This window comes from Mesoplodon mirus (genome assembly GCF_964341445.2).
Source record: "Mesoplodon mirus genome assembly, chromosome: 8".
NCBI lineage: Eukaryota > Metazoa > Chordata > Mammalia > Artiodactyla > Ziphiidae > Mesoplodon > Mesoplodon mirus.
In genome coordinates this window covers 31,509,087-31,525,599 of record NC_138984.1, presented here as the reverse complement: position 1 = coordinate 31,525,599, position 16,513 = coordinate 31,509,087, and the positions used below count along the sequence as shown (strand labels likewise).

The 16,513-nt window shown below is 38.1% G+C and overlaps 1 protein-coding gene across 2 annotated transcripts in view; it reads left to right on the top strand.

Moving 5' to 3' along the window:
• PARD3B (par-3 family cell polarity regulator beta) overlaps nt 1-16,513 on the top strand; it is a 1,069,130-nt gene that overhangs the window by 535,728 nt on the left and 516,889 nt on the right. For both annotated transcript variants that reach the window (XM_082629936.1, XM_082629937.1), the window contains exon 5: nt 6,853-6,938. In XM_082629936.1, coding sequence (XP_082486062.1) covers nt 6,853-6,938 — 86 coding nt within the window. The remainder of the gene's footprint in view (nt 1-6,852; nt 6,939-16,513) is intronic.

Sequence of the window (16,513 nt, the reverse complement as noted above, 5' to 3'; positions counted from 1 at the left end):
AAGTCAAAGCGAGCCATCTACGGATAACATCTATTTCGGTTCTCATCTGAGAGACGAAAAACTGAGCAGTAAAGCTGTTTTTAATATTGTTTTATAGCTGTGCATGACTAGGGAATAGTGATGAGAATGTGGGTAACATTTTCTTCCAAAAAGTTTTATTGTGAGTGTTAAGTTTATTTGGAGATGTATAACTTAATGAGGCTACGTCATGAATACACTTTCCTGTATGAAATCGGTGACTTTTACCCACAGTGAACGTTGAAACGATAACCTGGTGGCAACACCAGGATCACACTGGAGAGAGAGGGCTGCCCTGCCTGGTACTTGGCCCCTTCCATGCAGCCTGTGAACACTTGCTGTCGTGAGCACTCGTGCTAACTAAATGTGAACACCTTTACTTTCCAGCTGCCACTAATTGGTTTGGGAGTATTTATGTAAGTGTTGATTTTAAAGCTAAAAATAGCACAGTGATGTTTAAATCCAACTCATTCTGGCTGTCAGAAATGCTCCCGTGATCCTGAAAGTGTTGCTAAAAATGTTCACGTTTTAAAAATTGTAGTAATTAAACTTGTCTGTTGTGAGAGCCACATATGATACGTTCCCTGCTCTGATAATCAAAGAGGTAAAGGACAAGCTTCTTAAAGGTCTCTGCCTGGCTGGCAAGACACGACCTCCTGCTGAACTTTATTAGGGAGCAAAGTATTGTAATGTGAGCAAAAGGAAGAGACAAAGTAAATTTCAACATAGTTTTATACCCTTGTATTCTATGTAACAGATCAGATCTATTTTAAGTTAACATTAAAAATAGAAATTATAATAATTTTACCAGTAAGATTAAGCATAGAGCTTGCCAAACCATAGTATTTTCTGGAGACAAATTTGAAGCTTTGAAATCACGTAATTAATATTTCTCAAATCTAAACTGAAGAAATATAGTGACTGTTCAGCACCTGTTGTTTATACCCTAGCTCTTCATAATGAGATGTTTTTTGCCCCTTTATTTCCAAATTTAAAAGTCACGATTTTACAGATTTGGCTCAAAGTTATTCAAATAAGCTATGAGAAAAATATATATAATTTTTATTTTTAGCTTTGTGTGATTTTGTGACTCTTCATTTCATCCTGTTATTTAGTGAAGAAAAAGCCTAAGTGCTCTTAAATTATTGCATATGATTTTTTTGGTAATTTTTGGAAAAAGTGATTTTTATGGACCCTGTCAAGAAATAAGCTGCCTTTGTCTAAGTCTTTTTTTTTTTTTTTTTTTTTTTGGCGGTATGTGGGCCTCGCGCTGTTGTGGCCTCTCCCATTGTGGAGCACAGGCTCTGGACGTGCAGGCTCAACGGCCATGGCTCACGGGCCCAGCCGCTCCGCGGCATGTGGGATCCTCCCAGACCGGGGCACAAACCCGTGTCCCCTGCATCGGCAGGCGGGCTCTCAACCACTGCGCCACCAGGGAGGCCCTTGTCTAAGTCTTGAAGCACTGCACTGCTACAGTATTGTTGAAGTTAATTGGGAATTGGCTTTGTGTCCTTGTAGGATGTCCTAAGCATTTGTCTGCCTGCCCCATCTCTAGAGAATATCAAAGAATTCTTTTACTTCAGTATATAGAGATGATTTTGGCAAGTGACAAACACTGCCCATTAGTTGAGATGACAAACTGTAGTTACTACCCTTTTTTTTTTTTTTTTTTTTTTTTTGCGTTACGTGGGCCTCTCACTGTTGTGGCCTCTCCCGTTGTGTAGCACAGGCTCCGGACGCACAGGCTCAGCGGCCATGGCTCACGGGCCCAGCCACTCTGCGGCATGTGGGATCTTCCCGGACTGGGGCACGAACCCGTGTCCCCTGCATCGGCAGGTGGACTCTCAACCACTGCGCCACCAGCAAAGCCCTTCTTTTTTTTTTTTTCCACTACCCTTTTTTTTCTGCTTTATAACAAATTTAATCAGTCATACATATACATATGTTCCCATATTCCCTCCCTTTTGCGTCTCCCTCCCACCCACCCTATCCCACCCCTCCAGGCGGTCACAAAGCACCAAGCTGATCTCCCTGTGCTATGCGGCTGCTTCCCACTAGCTATCTACCTTACGTTTGGTAGGGTATATATGTCCATGCCGCTCTTTCGATTTGTCACAGCTTACTCTTCCCCCTCCCCATATCCTCAAGTCCATTCTCTAGTAGGTCTGTGTCTTTATTCCTGTCTTACCCCTATGTTCTTCATGACATTTTTTTTTTCTTAAATTCCATATATATGTGTCAGCATACAGTATATGTCTTTCTCTTTCTGACTTACTTCACTCTGTATGACAGACTCTAGCAGGGATCATTTCTATAGTTCGTCACTACCTTTTTTGATAGCTGTGGCAAGCAGAGTTTTTGATGCAGCTTTTAAAATAGTAGAACTTTTGTCTTAGACACGTAAGTCTGTGAATGTGTGTTTTTTCTTTTACTCTGTAGTGATTAACATGATTGCTATATAACTGTAGTCAGTTCAGAATTACCCTTGAGCAGATTATCACATTGCAATTGGGCCAATATTGCTTTCAAATTCTAATTGACATTTTCATATACTCGGAGCATTAGGTACTTTGTTGACATAAATAAAACCTTTACTTGCTATCTAACCAGAACTAGAAAAAAATTCCTTTGAACCTCACGGAACGTTGATTTGAACCAGAAAATATGTTATTTTCTTACCTTGGCATGGGATCAACAAGAAAATTACAGTTGGAGTAGGGAGCAGGGTCAAAAATACAGTTAAAACCTTATAACAAACATCCCAGTTTTTTCTTTGACATTCCGAGGATGTATGTCCATACAGAATTACAAAGCCAAAAAAGAATATTTATTTTAATAACTGCCACTGTTAACTGTTCATAGACTAGACTTATTTTGTTAAGATGGTAATACTGTCTAAATTAAGCTACAGATTCAATGTGATCCTTATCAAAATCCAGCTTTTTGCAAAAATTGGTGCTCAGATTCTAAAATTCATATGAAAATGCAAAGAACCCAGAATAGTCAGAACAAATTTAAAAAAATAATTAGAGAATTCTTACTTCCTGGTTCCAAAACTTAGTACAAAGCTACAGTAATCAAGACTGTGTAGTACTGGCAAAAGGATACAAATATAGATCAATAGAATAAAATTGAGAGTCCAGAAATAAATCCTTGCATTTTTGGTCAGTTGAGTTTTGGTAAGGGTGTTAATACAACTCAGTGCAGAAAGAATAGTCTTTTCAACAGATGGTGCTGGCACAACTAAATATCCACATGTGAAGAATGAAGTTGGACCCCCTACCTCACACAGTGTACAAAAATTAACTAGAAATGGTAATAGGCCTAAATGTAAGAGCTAACACTATAAAACAGGAAAAAATATAGGAGTAAATCCTTGTGACCTTGTGTTAGGCAGTATTTCTTAGATATGACACAGAAACACAAGGAACTAAAGAAAAAATAAATAGAACTTCATTAAAATTAGAAACTTTTGTGCTTCAAAGGGCCCATCAAGAAAGTGAAAACACAGCCCATAGAATGGGAGAAGATTTGGAAATCTATACGTAAGGAATTTGTATATGGACTGTTTAGGAAACTCTTACAACTCAATAATAAAAATACAAATAATTAGGCATTTCTTCAAAGAAGATATACAAATGTCCAACAGTCTCATGACAAGTTGCTCAGCATCATTAATCATTAGGGAAATGCAAATCATTACTCGTTAGGTATATGCAAAACAAAAACCACTTTACACCCGCTATGATGGCTAAATTTTTTTTAAAAAAGGAAATAACAAGTGTTGGTGAGGATTTTGAGAAATTGGAACCCTCATATATTACTGATAGGAATGCAAAATTGTGCAGATATTTTGGAAATACTGTAGCAGTCCCTCAAAATGTTAAACATAGAGTTACGATATGACCCAACAATTCCACTCCTAGGTGTATACCTGAGAGAAATGAAAAACATCTGTCCATGCAAGAGTTTCTCATTCTTAGCATTATTTCACAATTGAACACTATTTCAAATATTCGTGGCAGCATAATTCATAAGCAAAAGTGGAAACAACCCAAATGCCCATAGAGTGATGCATGGGTAAACAGAATGTGGTACATCCATACAGTGGAATATTATTTGACCAAAAAATGGAATGAAATACTGATACATGCCACAGCACGGGAGGGTCTTAAGAACATCATGTTAAGTGATAGAAGCCACATATCTTATGATTCTGTTTATATAAAATGTTCAGAATAGGTAAATACTTATCAACAGGGCTTCCCTGGTGGTGCAGTGATTAAGAATCCACCTGCCAATGCAGGGACTGGGTTCGAGCCCTGGTCCAGGAAGATCCTACATGCCACAGAGCAACTAAGCCCTCACGCCACAGTTACCGAGCCTGCGCTCTAGAGCCCGCAAGCCACAACTACTGAGCTTAGAGCCCATGCACTGCAACAAGAGAAGCCACTTCAGTGAGAAGCCCGCGCACCACAACGAAGAGAAACTAGAGGAAGCCTGCGTGCAGCAACGAAGAACCAACCCAGCCATAAACAACAAACAAATAAATAAATTTTATTTAAAAAGATCCTTAGCGACAGAAAGTAAATGATTGCCATGGGCTGTGGGAAGCAGAAAACATGGGGAGTGCTGGCTAATGAGTATGGGGTTTCTTTGTGGGGTTTTGAAATTGTTCTAAAATTACATAGTGGTGATGGTTGCAAAACTCTGTGAATAAGTGAAAAGGGACTGAACTGTACTTTTTCAAAGGGTGAATTTAATGTTATGTAAAGCATATCTTAATGAAGCTTTTATAAGAGAAAAAGTAGTGGATCTTAAAGCTCCAGTCAAGCCTTTAGATGATTGCAGCTGCAGCCCTGCTGACACCTTGACTGCAACCTTATGAGAGATTCTACCCCACAGCTTCCCAGCCAAGCCACTTCTAAATCTCTCACAGGAACTATGGGAGACAATGTTTTTTAGCCATTTAATTTTGAATTTATTGCACAGTATTAGGAAGCTAATAGAATGCCATTCAGCTTATTTATTCATTAACATTCACTAAATCAATTCTGTGTGTTGTGTGCTTAATGTAGAGAGGACTAGATACAGCCTCACCCTTCATGGAACTCCCTCTTTTGAGAGAGAGAGATGAGAAAGTCAATGATTTTGATTTTGACATAAATGCAGTCATCAAATGTTCTGTCATGTGCAGTAGTCACAAGTATGTATATTTTGTTAAATTGTCTCCAACTATTTTTGTAACCTGCCCAACCCTGTGACTTTTCAATGTAAGCATACATCAAGCCCTTCATAATAAGGTGAATGTTTTAAATCTTTCAAAGACATTCATCTTTTAAGATTTAGTACCTTAAACTAAAAAGCATCCTTTAACTTTTTGGATTTTTTTTTCTTTCTTTATCCTCATGAAGACGAAAAAGCGAATAAATTTTTTAAATCTAGTGTAGATCAAGTGCTTCCCAAAACTACCAACCCCTAGGTGAAATGTTGCTCTTCAATCTAAAAATGAAATAGATTTTTTTAATCAGTTCACAATGACACACTGCTTAAGTTGTGCCTCCCTGTCTTGTTTTCTTCAAAATATTAACCTAATTCCTTTATGTCCAGCCTTTTAGCTCATCTATTGTATTTTTTGGTTGAAATGGTACATTTAGATCCATGAATGCTCCATGTAGTTTGTTTCAGTGAAACCTGAGTTTGTAATGAGCGCTATCTGTGACTCTGCTTCTGAAGAGTGATGTGTCTGCAGAATTACTCTGTTAAAGTTCATTCCACATGGGGAGGGGGAAGGGTAAGTTGGGACGAAGTGAGAGAATGCCATGGACATATATACACTACCAAATGTAAAACAGATAGCTAGTGGGAAGCAGCCACATTGCACAGGGAGATCAGCTCGGTGCTTTGTGACCACCTAGAGGGGTGGGATAGGGAGGGTGGGAGGGAGACGCAAGAGGGAGGGGATATGGGGATATATGTGTATGTATAGCTGATTCACTTTGTTATAAAGCAGAAACTAACACACCAATGTAAAGCAATTATATTCCCATAAAGATGTTTAAAAAATAAAAAATAGTTCAGTTCCAAAGCCTAACAGAGAACTAATGTCTTACTAAATGAGAATCTCAAGCGGGCTGGCTTTCCAGAATCCATCTCTCCTCTATGTAACACCCAGTTCAACTTTGCCACCATCCTGAAGTGCAGGACCTCTCTCGAGCTCTTACCTCTCTGTAGTAGAAGAGTGTTTACCATTTTAGAAGTTAAGTGGTTAATTTTAGTTTCTCTGTGCTGAAGATCATCCTCAGAATTAAAGTCTTAAGGCAAAGTAAGAACTCCAGCTTTCTTTTCCTGCACTAGTCCTGTCACGCTTTTGATAGAAGTGACCTTGACAGGCAACTTTTTTTCATGAATTTTGCTTTCTTTATATTTTTAGTGTCACCAGGGAGATGCAAGCAAGTACAGTACATTAAAGCTAATACATCACTACCTGTCAATGGTACCTTCCCTTTGGTACCCCTTTTCCTTGCTGATTTAAAACACTCAGTCCCAAAAGCTTATGGTTGAGTAGCAGGAAGCTAAATGATGTATTCCAAAGCTCTTAACATACTGCCTTGTGTAAATGGCCCGTTTGAGTATTTCAGAAACCAAACGGAAGAGAAAAGAACATTGAAAGCACTGAAAAGATTAACACCTGTTTCCAGTCTTCAAAGAAATTGGAGCACACTGTATATATCCAGAGTAAAACCATTTACTCTCTCCTGTTGAGAATTTGTATTCAAATCTTCAATTCTATGTGCATAACATCCACATGCTTATGTGTTTGTTTCACTACAGAATTCCACACAGGACTTAGAAGATGAAGTTATGAATGGCGTGCAGACAGAACTCCTGACATCGCCAAAAACAATGGATGCATTGAGGTATATTCTATTTATGTGAATAAGAATATTTTATTTCAATTTAATGTTTGTTTTTTTTTAGATTATAGTTTTTATTTTATAGGAAACATCAAGATAAGATAAGTAGAATACTTGAGTGAAACCTAATTCTAAAATTAATTGCTAAATTACTTTTTTCTCTCATTTTTTTAATATAATATGAGAACTTCCTGACAAACATATATACAAATGAGCCTCAATGCTTCCAACTCTTCTGCAACCTGGATTTCTTAATTGCTTTTTTCTTCTCTTTGAACAACAGTTTAAAGTGAACATTTCAGCGTTCATAGTGGTGCAGTGTTTTTCTTTGATGTCAGCTCCTTGAATATTACTGTGCCTTGTGTTTTAACCATCTTGCAATATTTTCCTCTATGTGTATAAAATGAATCCAGACTATCAACCTGGATTTTTCATGTTTTTAATGTAAGTAACTTATTATACAAAGTTAGTTGCTGTCATGTTTACGGGCACTTGCTTTGCTCTGTGCTAATTTCCAGTTCATCCCTAGCTACTGCCTGGGTTCAAATCCCAGTTCTGTGGCTTATTACTTCTAGGAGGTTAGGCAAGTTGCTCATCAATCTTTGCCTTAGTTTCTGGTCTGTAAAATGGAAATAATATTAAAACCTTCTTCAGAGGGTTAGTATGAAGACAAAATTAGTTATCATGTGTAAAGTACTTTGAACAGTGCCTGAGTCAGAGTAAGTCCTGTTGCTTCCACTATCATCAACATCATCATCATCTTTATTATTATCATCATCATCATTTTTAAAGTTGCTTCAGAATTTGCATAAGTAATTTCATGTTTAATAGATTGTTGGCTTTAGCCCTGAAAGGTGATGCTTTTGAGACTGATGGTCATTCATTCATTCAGTCAACATACTCCTTTCATTCAGTCCAGTTATTAATAGGTGCCAAGCATGTTACATGGAATTAGCTTAAAAAAAAATGTGTGTTCACCTTTTATCATGATGCTTTACTGTGTGGATTTTCCTAATTGATGGCCATATGACATAGTTACTCTTTATTTAGATTGTGTTTCTTTGATTAATGAGCTGCACAATATTTAAACTTTGGTACAGAAAATCTCCAGGGCACTGTCTTTTTAGAAGCTTGATAAGATTGTTTTGGGAGGTAGGCATAATGAATGTAATACTCACGCTGTTTGCCTTTAATTTCATTTTTTTTTTAATGTTAGCTTTTTGAAAAGTTTGCTAACATCTTGGCTAAGTATTACGTTGTTATAGAGTTAACAATTGTTTGGTTTATGGCTGCATGAACAAATTAGCTCAGCTTTCTCCAGATAGAAGGAATTCAGAGAAATGGACTATAAGACTTTAAAAAAATAATATTCTTTAATGAAAACACATATGAGTATCTGTGTAATTTGATTATCACAAGGGACTTTTTGCATGAGTTTTATTATCACCTTTAGCAGGCTAAGGAGTTGCAATCCAGAGCGGTTAACTTCTAGAGACCCAATCTACATTCACCACTCTTGTCTCCAAATCCTTTGACTCCAGTGTTACCTGTTGTGTGCACCTTCACTGATTCCTTGGTGTTTTATTTCATGATGCATAATCAGGGCTAAGAAACTTGATGTGGTGAGCACCAGTGTAGGAAAAATCATCTGAAATTAGTTTGAGGCCAAGATCAGAAAGTAGAGTGAATGTGAACTCCATTGCTTGCAGACTCTCAGATGGGGGGAAGATGAGGATATTAACAGTATGGAATGCAAAGCTGGGGCGGGGGGTGGAGATGGGCAGAGTGGCAGGAAGCTTAGAGATTAAAATTCTAGGACAGGACGTTGGTTCTAGCTGGTATGGGATGAGGAAGAAAGAATGGAAGGAAACTAGGAAGCCACTTACAGCTGAGTTACATCATCAGTTTTCTCCTAAGGCAATGATAGTCTGATACCCCACAGAGCTTGGCCCAAGCATAGGACCTTGGACTCACTTCCATGCAGATGGCATAGAAGCTAAGTAAATTACTGCAGAGTCCATCTCAAAATGTCTTCAACCTGTTGTGATGTTTTAATTCCCCTAGCTATTGTTCAAGCCTTTGTTACTCTCTGTCAGACTATTGTAATAACCTACAAACTCTGCTCTTAAGTGTCAATCTCTCCTTATTCTCATTGATCCCACATATCACTACTAGATAAAATTTTTTTTTCTTTTTTAAAATTTATTTATTTATTTTTAAATTTTTTTGGCTGCGTTGGGTCTTTGTTGCTGCGTGCGGGCTTTCTCTAGTTGCGGCGAGCAGGGGCTGCTCTCGGTTGCAGTGCGTGGGCTTCTCATTGTGCTGGCTTGTCTTGTTGCAGAACATGGGCTCTAGGCACGCAGACTTCAGTAGTTGTGGCACACGGGCTCAGTAGTTGTGGCTCGTGGGCTCTAGAGCACAGACTCAGTAGTTGTGGCACACGGGCTTAGTTGCTCCATGGCATGTGGTATCTTCCTGGACCAGGACTTGAACACGTGTCTCCTACACTGGCAGGTGGATTCTTAACCACTGTGCCACCAGTGAAGTTCCTGGATAAATTCCAAACTTCTGGATTTATTGAAGTCCTGAGTTTGAACACTACCTTTGTAACTGTGGACTATTTATTAAACCTCTTTAAAATATTCTTTTTTTCCTATGGAAAATGGGCAGTTACACAAGCACAATACTAAATGAAAGGGTGGATAAACATTAATTGCTATTGCAATTATCATTATCACTCATACTATATTGTAACTATTTGTCATTCTCCCGAACAGACTATTGATCCTCCAAGGATTTCCGACACCAAGCACATATCTTGGAACATAATAGCAGCATATTTGTGGAGTGAATGACTGAATGGATAAAACACAGTGCTTCATAAATCATAGGCATAAGTATTAACTGCTCACCCATTATTAACACAAGCATTTATATTTAAAGAAAAATAATATTTAGAGGCAGTTCTCCAAATAGTCTTACAATATATCTTATAATAGTCTTACAATATATTGTAAGACTATCTTACAATAGTCTTCTATGTATCTCTTATGAAGTACTACTCAATGTACTTTGATCTTAAGAAGACAATGAAGCAAGAGGTTTCTATTGGATATTTCTTTTTTAAAAATAAGATTACCGCTTGGTGTGCACTCCCATTCATCCACAAGGGTGACCAAGTGCTTCTTCTGAGGACTGCTGTGTGGCTGACAGGGTCTTGGTGTTCTGGCCTGATGTTAGGCCTGAGCCTCTGAGGTGGGAGAGCCGAGTTAAGGACATTGGACCACCAGAGACCTCCTGGCCCCATGTAATACCAATCAGTGAGAGCTCTCCCAGAGATCTCCCTCTCAATGCTAAGACCCAGCTCCACGCAGCAGCCAGCAAACTCCAGTGCTTGATGCCCCATGCCAAACAACTAGCAAGACAGGAACACAACCCCACCCATTAGCAGAGAGACTGCCTAAAATCATACCAAGTTCACAGACACCTCAAAACACACCACTGGACGCAGCTCTGCCCACCAAAACACAAAAAATCCAGCCCCACCCACCAGAACACAGGCACCAGTCCCCTCCACCAGGAAGCCTACACAAGCAACTGAACCAACCTCACCCAGTGGGTGCAGACACCAAAAATAACAGGAACTATAAACCTGCAGCCTGTGAAAAGGAGACCCCAAAAACAGTATGTTGAACAAAATGGAAGACAGAGTAATATGCAGCAGATGAAGGAGCAAGGTAAAAACCCAGCAGACCAAACAATTGAAGAGGAAATAAGCTGTCTACCTGAAAAATGAATTCAGAGTAACGATAGTAAAGATGATCCAAAACCTTGGAAATAGAATGGAGAAAATACAAGAAACGTTTAATAAGGAGCTAGAAGAACTAAAGAGCAAACAAACAGTGATGAACAACACAATAAATGAAATTAAAAGTTCTCTAGAAGGAATCAATAGCAGAAAAACTGAGACAGAAGAAGGCTAAGTGACCTGCAAGATAAAATAGTGAAAATAACTACTGCAGAGTGAAATAAAGAAAAACGAATGAAAAGAATTGAGGACAGTCTCAGACACCTCGTGACAACATTGAACACACCAACACTGGAATTATAGGGGTCCCAGAAGAAGAAGAGAAAAAGAAAAGGTCTAAGAAAATATTTGAAGACATTATAGTTGAAAACTACCCTAACATGAGGAAGGAAATAGTCAAGTCCTGGAAGCGCAGAGAGTTCCATACAGGATAAATCCAAGGAGAAACATGCCAAGACACATATTAATCAAACTATCAAAAATTAAATACAAAGAAAAAATATTAAAAGCAGAAAGGGAAAAGCAACAAATAACACACAAGGGAATCCCCATAGCGTTAACAGCTGATCTTTCAGCAAAAACTCTGCAAGCCAGAAGGGTGTGGCAGGACATATTTAGAAGTGATGAAAGGGAAAAACCTACAACCAAGGCTACTCTACCCAGCAAGAATCTCATTCAGATTCATCAGAGAAATTAATACCTTTACAGACAAGGAAAAGCTAAGAGAATTCTGCACCACCAAACCAGCTTTACAGCAAATGCAAAAGGAACTTCTCTAGGCAGGAAACACAAGAGAAGGAAAGGACCTACCAAATCAAGCCCCAAACAATTAAGAAAATGGTAATAGGAACATACATATCTACAATTACCTTAAATGTAAATGGATTAAATGCTCCAACCAAAACACATAGACTGGCTGAATGGTTACAAAACAAGACCCATATATATGCTGCCTACAAGAGACCCACTTCAGACCTAGGGACACATACAGACTGAAAGTGAAGGGATGGAAAAGGGTATTCCATGCAAATGGAAATCAGAAGAAAGCTGGAGTAGCAATTCTCATATCAGACAAAATAGACTTTAAAGACCATTACAGGAGACAAAGAAGGACCCTGCATAATGATCAAGGGATCAATCCAAGAAGAATATATAACCATTGTAAATATTTATGCACCCAACATAGGAGCACCTCAATACATAAGGCAAATGCTAACAGCCATACAAGGGGAAATCAACAGTAACACAATAATAATAGGACACTTTAACACCCCACTTTCACCAATGGACAGATCATCCCAAATGAAAATAAATAAGGAAACACAAGCTTTAAATGACACATTAGACAAGATGGACTTAACTGATATTTATAGGACATCCATCCAAAAACAACAGAATACACTTTCTTCTCAAGTGCTCGTAAAGTATTCTCCAGGATAGATCATATCTTGGGTCACAAATCAAGCCTTGGTAAATTTTAGAAAATTGAAATGGTATCAAGTATCTTTTCTGACCACAATGCTATGAGACTAGATATCAATTACAGGGAAAAAACTGTAAAAAATACAAACACATGGAGGCTAAACAATATACTACTAAATAAAGAAGAGATCACTGAAGAAATCAAAGAGGAAATCAAAAAATACCTAGGAACAAATGACAGTGAAAACACGATGACCCAAAACCTATGGGATACAGCAAAAATATTCCAAGAGGGAAGTTTATAGCAATACAATCCTATCTCAAGAAACAAGAAACATCTCAAATAAACAACCTAACCTTACACCTAAAGCAATTAGAAAAAGAAGAACAAATAAACCCCCAAAGTTAGCAGAAGGAAAGAAATCATAAAGATCAGATCAGAAATAAATGATGAAGGAAACAGTAGCAAAGATCAATAAAACTAAAAGCTGGTTCTTTGAGAAGATAAACAAAATCTATAAACCATTAGCCAGACTCATCAAGAAAAAAGGGAGAAGACAAATCAATAGAATTAGAAATGAAAAAGAAGTAACAACTGACACTGCAGAAATACAAAGGATTATGAGAGAATACTACAAGCAACTCTATGCCAATAAAATGGACAACCTGGAAGAAATGGACAAATTCTTAGAAAAGCACAACCTTCCAAGACTGAACCAGGAAGAAGTAGAAAATATGAATAGACCAATCACAAGCACTGAAATTCAAACTGTGATTAAAAATCTTCCAACAAACAAAATCTCAGGACCATATGGCTTCACAGGCGAATTCTATCAAACATTTAGAGAAGAGCTAGCACCTATCCTTCTCAAACTCTTCCAAGATGTAGCAGAGGGAAGAACACTCCCAAACTCATTCTGCAAGGCCACCATCTCCCAGATTCCAAAACCAGACAAAGATGTCACAAAAGAAGAAAACTACAGGCCAATATCACTGATGAACATAGATGCAAAAATCCTCAACATAATACTAGCAAACAGAATCCAACAGCCCTTTAAAAGGATCATACACCATGATCAAGTGGGGTTTATCCCAGGAATGCAAGGATTCTTCAATATATGCAAATCAATCAATGTGATACACCATATTAAGAAATTGCAGGAGAAAAACCATATGATCATCTCAATAGATGCAGAAAAAGCTTTCCAAAATGTTCAACACCCATTTATGATAAAAACTCCAGAAAGTGGGCATAGAGAGGACCTAGCTCAACATAATAAAGGCCGTTATGACAAACACACAGCCAACATCATTCTCAATGGTGAAAAACTGAAACCATTTCTTCTAAGATCAGGCCCAAGACACGCAATGTTGCCCACTCTCACCACCATCATTGAACATAGTTTTCGAAGTTTTAGCCACAGCCATCAAAGAAGAAAAAGAAATAAAAGGAATCCAAATCGGAAAAGAAGAAGTAAAGCTGTCACTGTTTGCAGATGACATGATACTATACATAGAGAATCCTAAAGATGCTACCAGAAAACTACTAGAGCTAATCAGTGAATTTGGTAAAGTAGCAGGATAAAAAATTAATGCACAGAAAACTCTTCCATTCCTATACACTAACGATGAAAAATTTGAAAGAGAAATTAAGGAAACACTCCCATTTACCATTGTAACAAAAAGAATAAAATACCTAAGAATAGCCTACCTAAGGAGACAAAAGACCTATGTGCAGAGGACTGTAAGACACTGATGAAAGAAATTAAAGATGACACAAACAGCTGGAGAGATATTCCATGTTCTTGGATTGGAAGAGTCAACATTGTGAAAATGACTATACTACCCAGAGCAATCTACAGATTCAGTGCATCCATATCAAACTACCAATGTCATTTTCCACAGAACTAGAACAAAAATTTTCACACTTTGTATGGAAACACAGAAGACCCCAAATAGCCAAAGCAATCTTGAGGCAATTACAAAGCTGCAGTAGTCAAGACAGTATGGTACTGGCACAAAAACAGAAATAAAGATCAGTGGAACAGGTGAGAAAGCCCAGAAATAAATCCATGCACATATGATCACCTTATCTTTGATATGAGAGGCAAAAATATACAATGGAGAAAAGACAGCCACTTCAATAAGTGGTGCTGGGAAAACTGGACAGCTACATGTAAAAGAATGGAATTAGAACACTGTCTAACACCATACACAAAAGTAAACTCAAAATGGATTAAAGACCTAAATGTAAGGCCACACACTATAAAACTCTTAGAGGAAAACATAGAACACTCTATGACATAAATCACAACAAGATCCTTTTTGACCTACCTCCTAGGGAAATGGAAATAAAAACACAAATAAACAAATGGGACCTAATGAAATTTAAAAGCTTTTGCACAGCAAAGGAAACCATGAACAAGACGAAAAGGCAACCCTCAGAATGGGGGAAAATATTTGCAAATGAAGCAACTGACAAAGGATTAATCTCCAAAATATACAAGCAGCTCATGCAGCTCAATATCAACAAAACAAACAACCCAATCCAAAAATGGGCAGAAGACCTGAATAGACATTTCTCCAAAGAAGATATACAGATTGCCAAGAAACACATGAAAGGATGCTCAACATTGCCAATCATTAGAGAAATGCAAATCAAAACTACAATGAGGTCTCACCTCACACTGGTCAGAATGACCATCATCAAAACATCTACAAACAGTAAATTCTGGAGAGGGTGTGGAGAAAAGGGAACCCTCTTGCACTGTTGGTGGGAATGTCAATTGATACAGCCACTATGGAGAATGGTATGGAGGTTCCTTAAAAAACTAAAAATAGAACTACCATATGACCCAGCAATCCCACTACTGGGCATATACCCTGAGAAAACCATAATTCAAAAAGGATCATGTACCACAGTGTTCATTGCAGCTCTATTTACAATAGCCAGGACATGGAAGCCACCTAAGTGTCCATCAACAGATGAATGGATAAAGAAGATATGGTACATATATACAATGGAATATTACTCAGCCATAAAAATAAACGAAACTGAGTTATTTGTAATGAGGTGGATGGACCTAGAGTCTGTCGTACAGAGTGAAGTAAGTCAGAAAGAGAAAATAAATACTGTGTGCTAACACATATATGGAATCTAAAAAAAAAAAAAAAAAAAGATTCTGATGAACCTAGGGGCAGGACCCAGACATAGAGAATGGACTTAAGGACACAGGGAGGGAGAAGGGTAAGCTGGGACGAAGTGAGAGAGTCATGGACATATATACACTACCAAATGTAAAATAGGTAGCTAGTGGGAAGCAGCCACACAGCAGAGGAAGATCAGTTCGGTGCTTTGTGAGCACCTAGAGGGGTGGGATAGGGAGGGTGGGATGAAGACGCAAGAGGGAGAGGATATGGAGATATATGTATACAGATAGCTGATTCACTTCAGTATACAGCAGAAACTAACACAACATTGTAAAGCAATTATACTCCGATAAAGATGTTAAAAGAAAAAGATTGCACTTTAAGCTTCTCTGTAATTAGCAAGCAGTGTATGCAAAAAACCTTCCCTTCATTCCTAATTTCTGGCTCATTCCTGACCTCACGTTATTCCAGATATGCCTCTTTTCCCAGGATGAAAACTGTCATCACATTTTATCCTATCTTCTCCTTGGCCTCTCATTTTGCAAATTATTGACAGAGTCCATTTCATAATACCTTGAATCTTTCTCCATGTTTTCATGCTTTATTCCTATAATCATTGCTCAATCCGTAATACCTCTCAGCTACATTGTTGCAGTAATTTACTAATTCCTACCTCAGGTACCAATTTCTCCCTTGTCTTTCCCTTTTCCAGTTGATCCCACATCTCTGCCAAGTAAAATATTTCTAAACCACTGCATTGATCTTCCAAAACCTATAGTGATTCCATCTTCTAAAAAATTAAGCGTGCTTTTTTTCATTGTGGAATTTGACATATCACACTGAGGTTTGATCTCAAGCTGATAGGTCAGCCTTATCTCCTCATTATCTTACCCTCTGTTCTCCTCCCTTCCTCCCCCCCCCCCTCTCCTCCTTCTCTCTTTAGTATCACAGACAATCCATGTGTCCACAAACCATCCTGATTCAGTGTCTCAGTGCAAACTGTTTCCTCTCCTGTGCATGATCTCTCCACACCCTCACCAGCTTTTCTGGTTGAAGATTCATTTACCTTTCTCAGTTCCATCTAAAATTCTACTTCCCTTGAGAAGATTTTCCTGATTCCAGCTTTCCTTCCTGATCCTGCTCCCTTTTCTCTGAACCTCATCAGAAAGCACCTCTGCTTTGAAACTTACTTGTCAAA